The sequence below is a fragment of the Eschscholzia californica genome, unplaced genomic scaffold (assembly GCF_041429995.1).
Source record: "Eschscholzia californica isolate CP2 unplaced genomic scaffold, dmEscCali1.0.p SCAF_2, whole genome shotgun sequence".
Classification (NCBI taxonomy): Eukaryota; Viridiplantae; Streptophyta; class Magnoliopsida; order Ranunculales; family Papaveraceae; genus Eschscholzia; species Eschscholzia californica.
Window position 1 is genome coordinate 59,808,835 of NW_028238309.1, and position 8,548 is coordinate 59,817,382.

An 8,548-nucleotide genomic window follows, 5' to 3' on the forward strand; every position below is an offset into this window, starting at 1 on the left:
TTGTATGAGATAGCATGGTCTCCTTTTATACTAGTTGTGAGTTAAGGAAATTACTTACAAGAAATGCTATTTGGCCTAAAAATAGGAGCCTATTACAACCCGAAAGCTTATGTGGGTGGCTCCCATTGGTTTGGGTGTTTCTCTTTCCACATGTCCGAACTAATAGAAGTCAGTCACATCAGCTTTTGCATTGTGTTCGATCCTCTTTTCAAGCCAAATAACATATTTGATTACTTAAATATCAAACTATGCCCACTTGGCTTATGAATTATATGTTGGATCGATCGAAAAATCAATTAATAATATTAACTTAGACTTCCCTAAGTCTTTAAGAAATACAATTAAAAGAGAATCATTAAAATCATCAAAACAAACTGTGTGAACAGTTTAACTAAGTGCATATGGTGTCATTACTTTATGTTAACTCCAACCAATAATAGTTGAAGCTTAATGTGTTGCGAGAAATAAGAAAACGGGAATCATTAAAAAAATCGAAAGAGAAAAAAAAAAATGGCAAGTGCTTTGTATCCAAATTTGCATTAGTAGGAATCGAATATATATCCATGTGGGTTAGATAAGCCTAAGTTCCTAGTATATATCTCCCTTCATCAAAAAAAAAAAAGTTCCTAGTATATATCTAATTACTATATTCTTTTAGTCTGTAACAACTATGGGCCTTCATGGAAGGTGATGGATTAGCCACGGGGTTTTTGGTAACGGTTTGGATTATTTTATTACGACTTGCGGCCGTTACAAATGACTGTTTGTAGCGGCTTTTCCCGCATTTGTAACGGTTTTGATCGTTACAAATGTGACGTGTTTTTGTAGTGTGTAGTTGTTACCTATTGGATGAAGCGATTATGGGGCTACCTTCACTCTACACGAGTAACAAAAACCACACGATGTTTGCAGCATTTAGCTAGGGAGGATTAACTTTGAACCGATTGTTCTCCAGATACATCTATTCAGTGGAGTTCTGGATCTATTCCAAATATACGGATCATTTTGAAGGTTCAAAGCTAATTTTATTTTATACATCTTTGTGAAAAAAAAAAACTGAAGACTTTCAATCTATATTACAAATCAGATCAATGTGACTAGGACAAAATAAATGTTCCTAGATGCTTAGTTAGAAAGTGTCTTGGACAAAATTATTTAGAAACCTCCACCATCCAATATCTCTCATCTAATCTTAACTATTGTATGTTGTATCTCGTTATTAAATTTACATGTCCCCCACATATTCTCTCTTAATTACCTAGGTTTTAATCATTCAAAATTTTCATCTTCCTTCAATACCAACCTTTGTGAATTCCAATTTATTCAATCTTATAAAAGAATGTCTCAAAATAGAAAATTTAGAGAGAAGAAAATTTATTCAATTTAACAAATCTCATTTTTTTTATACTTAATATGAGTTTCACAAAATAGATATGTTTTAGTTTGGAGTAAGAGTTCCAAAAAGACAAATCTAATTAAAAAAAAAAAGTCAGATCGAGTGAAAAAATTGAGGAATAAAAAGGTTAAGTAAAAGGGAGGACCGAATAGAGGATAAAAGTCGATTTTAAAAACGCAAAGAAAATAAGAAGTCTCTTGAGCCCCGAATGGACTACATTCATGTTTGAGCAAGAAGGGACGAATCCGTAGTCCTGGAAAGAAATGCTTGAAAATTCTTCTTGGTAATAAATGTATAATTTTTGGGCTTATAGTCCAAAAAACAGGCCCTAAACATACATTTAGTCCTCTTTAATCCTTTAAAGGGTTTCTAAACCCAAATATTAATGTAAATGGATATCTATTCCATTTGTATACATCTAGAGAGAAAACACAAATCCCTAGAATACATATTATATCATAATACCTAAACCAACCTTCATTATATATAAAAATTGATTTACCTTCGAAATCCCCAAATATCTTTTTCCATTTTTATCTCCCACCTTCTCTCTCCAATCACGTTTCTATTCAAAGTAACCATTATCTTCATTATCCCCCATAACGGAAACCTGTTTCTTTTCTCTCTCTAAAACTGAATCATCTAATCAACCATCATTTTTGACTCTCAGAAATCTTCTTCATCTTCATTAGAGCAGCTGAAACCTCCATCGTTTATTTCGATTTCCATCATCAAAGATTCAGGTTTGAACCATTGTTAATATCAACAATTGCTTCTTAGGTTAAAATAACAAGTTTAATATTTCTTTTTAATGTTTTTCATCATCATCTTTAAAGATATTTATGATTTTCATTATAATCGATTTCATCTCTGTATCATTTTCTCAAATATTCATCATTATTCAGGATTTTCTCTCTATAAGATCTTCATAACCGATTTATGATGTTAATGTTAAATCCTTGTTTACTAATTCATTATCTTCGATTATGTTATGTTTGTATCCGTGTATTATTTTATTTTTCATTAGATTTAAGTTACATATCTTGATGTGTAAAACATCTCTTGATATCAGATCCGGTAACGATGCCATTTTTTATCCAGAGAAGATTATGTACGTTTTTCGTAACAGAATGTAAACGATGTGTAATTTATACGAAATTATGTGTACTTTATTGAACATCACAATTTTGTATCAGAGAAGATTCCGTATGTTTTTTTGTAACAAAATGTAAACGATGTGTAATTTGCATGAAAGTATGTGCATTTATTGATCATCACACGTTTGTACCATAGAAGATTCCGTACGATGTTACTGTAACAGAATGTAAACAATGTGTATTGTGCAAATAATTATATGTACTTTATCGCGCTTTACACATTTGAACCGCTGAAGATTCGTACAATTATACTGTAACAGAATGTAAACATTGCGTAATGTTCCAAAAATTATATGTAATTTATTACACATTATACATATTTTTTCACATAACAGTGACCTTGTGATTCAAGCTAAAGTTCTATTTGTCTCCCAACACATTATGAAGTTTAACAAACAATATGCATAATTTGCTCCATTATACATGTCGCTTCTAGTAAATTATATGTTTTGTTGACAAATGTATATGTTTTTTTTGTAGTTTTGCTTTTACTTATGGAATTTCCTACAGAATCATCCAATTAAGTAAGACCACGAAACCAAAATCTGATCACTGGGATAAAATATTTATTGAAATTGATCAGTTGTTTCCTGGTGATGCAAAAGCATTCGATATGCTCATCGACAATATAGTATAGACACAGGGGATGATTTCAAATTCATCAAAAATGATTTAAAACGTGTAACTGCTGTTTGCAATGTTCAAGACTGCAAATGGAGAGTACATGAATGAGCACCATTTCTGAACTAGAGAAGATTTGTACGTTTTTTTTGTAAATTATGTAAACGATGTGTAATTTAATAGAAATTATGTGTAATTTATTGAACATGACGCATATGCATTTGATAAATTTCGTTGTATACATGACAAATGATGGTTGCCTCACATAATTTACTAACATGTTTCATAATTTTGTATTCGTTGTGTGGTTATGTATGAGTAAAAACGAAAACAAATGTTGTTGTAATGTTCCCAGAAAAATATACTTTCTCAAATCTTAAAGTTAAGTGAGAAAAAGTGATATATAAATTTTGTACATTAACCCCCAAATCACGCTTAATTGACCCCAGAAAATATTCTCTTTTCAAATCTGAAAGTTAAGTGAAAGAAAATTGATTTGAATCGAAAAAAAGTTACATAGTAAGAGAGAGAAAATTGGTTTGATTTCCAAATCTGTAAAGAGAGAAAATTGATTTGAATCGAAAAAAAGTTACATAGTAAGAGAGAGAAAATTGGTTTGGTTTCCAAATCTGTAAAGAGAGAAAATTGATTTGGTTTCCAAATCTATAAAGAGAAAATTGATTTCAAAATATCCGCTATTTCCTATTTAATTTCCTCCAATCATGCAAATTGATTTCATGTTCAAAACAGATTCGATGAGAGAGAAAATCGATGATTTCGTTTCCTTTTTAAAACCAAAAATCATGGTACAAAATGTCGTTTAAAATTTCGTCTGGCCCCGCATTAAAAAAAATCGCGGGAATTCAGTTTGGGACAAGGACGGTATATTGTTTAATATACTAAGGGTTTTTGGTCCATAGTGCAAAAGGACTAAAAACTTATTTTTTGAGAAGATTGGACCATAAACTCTTTTTGAACATTATTTTGGGCTATATACCCATGGATCCATAAATGTATTGCTTTATAAACACTCCTCATTAACTTGGATGTGTTGTTTTTTTTGTTGAGGGTGAATGTGTTGGTTATGATGAGATGATTGTATTATTTTCCTTAGCCTTTCAAGGCTATTCTACATAATTCCTTCTCTGGAATTTTGTCATTGACTACAACATGTGCATCTGAGATAGTTTTATCTTTCTAAGATAATCACTGACTGTTTTTTTTTTTTTTGAATTGGTAAGCGTGTGCCTCGAACCCTTGACCTTTAAGTTGGAAGACTTACCTCTTACCACTTGAGCCAAGGGTTGTTGGCTAATCACTGACTGTTGAATCTCCCTTTTTAGTGTTACGAAGTTGTTCTCGTAATGAGGAGATCTAAGATTAATATTGTCTTCTATGTACATCACATCTAAGAATTTTCAAATCTCTCTAGCAATAGCGAATCCTAAAACATCTGAAGATATAGACGAGTGAAGGTCGGTACTAACGAAAATAGTTCCGTTTGAGCTTTCTACAGAAGTAATTTGCTCCATCTAACTTTTCTAATATAAAGATAGAGATATTCGATATTGAAACATTTGCGTTTGAATTAAAACTTGGAGACGAATAAGACATTGACATCTCCATTCTTAGTGAGTTCAGACTAATATGAAAATTTCAGTTGTAAATGGTTGGGCTCTCTTCTTTAGTCACTCAATTCTAACGACACTCCTTCACTCTAGCTCATTTACTTTCTTACGCTTTGCTAACAGTCTCTTCTTCGTCCTCCCTATGATATATACTTGTAAGAAAAGAGAAATTGTAATGATTTGTATTAATTTCCTAAGCTATTACATAAGTCTTTACAAGGAGTTACATAGGAGAGAAGTTTTATCTATTGGGCAATGTGGTACTAAATATTCTAACACTCATATATTCTAACAATACTTGCTCACGCTCTTCTTGTTTAAGTTGTTCATTTTGAACTCTCACACCTTCGGCTTTGTATAAATAATTTGCAGTTAATTCGAGAAATGGGCCGGCCGGCCGGGATAACTTTAAGGTTATGCAAAAACTGCATTACTTTTAATAAATCTGTGAAAGGGGCATGGAGTTAATTGGGGGTTAATATTTGGGGAATTCACTCACAGCTATAAGTTGGAGTTAATTGGCTTATAATATTTATGACCCTAATCCTAATTAAGAAAAGGTCATGTCTCTTTCACATTATAACGAACTTACCCGTATCTCTTTCGCAAAAGAATATAATATCTTGTTTTATCAGTGCACATATTAACTTCATTTTTTGGGTTAATGAAAATTAGAATGAGACGAAGAGTTTACATTTTAGCAAAATAAAAAAATTTAACGGAAGAGTTTTCCATTAAGTAAGATCCTCCAACCACAAGGATTGAAAAATTGTGTTTTAGAAACTACATGCTTGGGGTCACGTGACATGAATAATATTTTATAAAAATATAGGCACATTGAGTAAGAGAGGTATTTCTAGAAACTAGAATCTAAGGAGCCATGTCAAACGCGAGAGATATTTCTTGAAAACCATGGTTTTCAAAACTAGGGGCTCATCGCCGTAGTTTGGAGAGATAACCATGGGCGTCAAGTCTATATAAAAAGCTACAATATAAGCACTTTCTCTGCCATCATAAAAAAAAATTCTCTATCCAAAATGATACATATACCATGGTTTGAGAGACAAAAAGAGGAGGCCAAGTGGTTACAAGATGGCAAGTTTCTCTGATTTTGATTTTTCTTCGATGTATTTTCTTTTGAATGAATTTTATTCTAATATATGTTTTGATCTAAATTCCTTCTAAAATTTCTTTCACATTTTTTATAGAATGGAAATGTCATGCCAACAGTGATGTTGGTCAAGTGAAACAATCTAGGAATGTGTGGAATGGGAAAACTGATTGGCTCGAAATGGTAACTAATATCTCTCACTATAGTTCAGAGTATTTATTTTGAGTTTTTATCTTTTTAGAGGAGAGTTATGCTGCCAGTAATTTTCTTAATTGTGAAGATGAAAGAGGTGTTTGTGTTTGATATTTGAATTTATTAAGGTTGGACATCAGACATTTTTTTGTACTTTTATTTGACTCGTGATTCAGTGAGATTGGTTTTGTTATATTCGTGTCAGACATAAAATAAGTCATCTATACTAAGAACTCATAGATCTGAAATGACTACTTTGACCATTGGCATTATAAGTTTTGACCTAAATGACTTAAATTCAGATAAAATCGACTCAGATGAGTCAGATTTAAACTGTATAACTACTATATAACGTTATTTGCAACTTGACTGGTCTTTTCTTTTGATTCAAAGAATAGAATTATTTTTTTTGCTTGTCTAAATAGTTAGTCGTCATTTTTTCCGTTTTGCCCTATATTTTTTACGAAATATCCAGAAGACTCATTTTTTCTTTTTCGTCCAAGCTCTACTAGGGTTAGTTGTATCTCTCTTAATTCTTTTTTTTTGCTCTTTCTATTGTTTCTCTCTCCCCGTCTTTATGGTAATTCAAATATTCAAATTCTTAAAAGTGAATGTCTATTATCTATTATGCATCTTTAGTACATTAGTTGCGAAGTGCTTTTGTAGAATGTCTATTATCTATTATGCATCTTCTATGTCAGAATGTTAATTTTCGTAAGATTCTTGACTCTTATTCAAAATGTCAAATACTGTATGTAAATTGAACCTTTTGAGACTATTACAGATCTTTTTTTTTTTTTTTGTTGAGAAGACTATTATAGATCTTATGAAGCAGTTATGATTGGCCAATAAAAATACATCTCAATGTCGTTCCTTTTTTGTTTTTTTCTTCCTATCCGCATAGAAAAGATATACTGTAAATAAATCTATCAAATAAAGAAGGCTTCTTGAAGTGACTCTCTAGGAAAACTTTCACATTGGGCTTAATTTGGTGTTTCCATGTGATATCCGCGATTCTTTTTAATTATAAGGTATTTTTCTTGTAGCTCGACTTTGGGAAAGGTTACCAAGCTTCAATCATGGAACTCCAAGATGATAACCTTTTTGATATTCTCAAACGAATTGAAATTGAAGAAGAGCGGAATTCTTTTGGTCTCACTTGCAAGAGGTGGTTTGAGATTCATAACGTTTCTCGTCAATCGCTAGATCTCAAGAGTTCGATAATTTCAAGTTGCAGCATTTCACTACCACCAAGACCTTTCGTGGCTAACTCTTTCCATGTCGTTAAAATAGTGAGTCGTTTTCCGAACCTTAAATCTGTGTCTCTATCTGGTTGCATCATGTTAACAAACTTAGGCGTAGCCTGCTTGCAGTCAATCGAATCAACACTTGAAAAACTAAATCTAGATTGTTGTTTTCTCATTTCCGATGACGGAATTGAGATTATGGCTTCTGGATGCTCTGGTTTGAAATCCATAAGTCTGTACAAGTGCCACATTACAGACATTAGTGTTGAGTCATTGGCTACATCTTGTCCAGCCTTAGAAGATGTGAACCTCTCACACTGTAAAGACATTACCGACCACGGAATACACTTTTTCTCACAACGCTGTCGTCAGCTTCGTGAAGTCAATATCTCACATTGCAGAAAGGTATATGGTGATGGCTTCAGCGGGTGTTCAGAAACCCTAGCTATTGTTGAGGCTGAATCATGTAAACTTGAACCAGATGGCATATCAAACATTGTTAATGGTGGTGGGCTCAAATCTCTGAATCTTGCAGCTCTAAGTTGGTGCATTTTTAGGAATGGACTGATGAAAATAGGAACGGGGTTCGAAGAGAACCTCCAAGTTCTTAATCTTCGATCTTGTCGAGTAATATGGTAATAATAATCAGATTCGGGAAATAATTGACTAAAGATTTTGGATGAGATTGGACTTGATTCTTTCCAATATATTGTATATACTATTTTCTACCTTATGTATTTTCTTTATTCTCTTATGTATTTTCTTTCCTCTCTTATGTATAGCTATTTATGTCAATTACATATTTATGTAAACTATTAACAATATAAATATACAAGGGAGGTTAATGGTTTTCCTCACACAAAACCTATTCATATTCTTTTATGGTATCTAGAGCCGTTCCCTAACGAGTTCGATCCTTGTTATTTTTTTCCGGTTGTCTCCAACCGAGATCATTATTCTATTGTTAAGTTTGTTTGCTATGGAATCTTCACCCGGTTCTTCTATTTCAAGTGCTATTTTATCTCCCTCGACACCAACTATGATATCTTATCCGCATCTTAGCTCTATGATCAACTTAAAACTTGATTCATAAATTTTTTTGCTATGGCGTCCTCGGGTTTTATCTTTATTGGAAAGTCAACGTCTGGTTCATCATCTTGATAATACGGTCCCTCCACCGGAACCCACACTTGCTT

At 32.4% G+C, this 8,548-nt stretch overlaps 1 protein-coding gene across 1 annotated transcript; it reads left to right on the plus strand.

Moving 5' to 3' along the window:
* Positions 1-5,815: 5,815 nt before the first annotated feature.
* LOC147559743 (F-box/LRR-repeat protein 12-like) lies at positions 5,816-8,224 on the plus strand. Its single transcript, XM_086661654.1, has 3 exons — positions 5,816-5,897; positions 6,011-6,096; positions 7,152-8,224. The coding sequence occupies exons 1-3, from the start codon at positions 5,840-5,842 to the stop codon at positions 7,989-7,991; spliced, it is 984 nt and encodes a 327-aa protein (XP_086517780.1). The 5' UTR covers positions 5,816-5,839; the 3' UTR covers positions 7,992-8,224.
* Positions 8,225-8,548: the final 324 nt, after the last annotated feature.

Excerpts from the sequence above, each read along its gene's own strand:
- LOC147559743 (XM_086661654.1), top strand. The coding sequence starts at position 5,840 with ATGATACATATACCATGGTTTGAGAGACAAAAAGAGGAGGCCAAGTGG. Across the intron at positions 5,898-6,010 it reads GGCCAAGTGGTTACAAGATG|AATGGAAATGTCATGCCAAC; the intron begins GCAAGTTTCTCT and ends CATTTTTTATAG. Across the intron at positions 6,097-7,151 it reads AAACTGATTGGCTCGAAATG|CTCGACTTTGGGAAAGGTTA; the intron begins GTAACTAATATC and ends TTTTTCTTGTAG.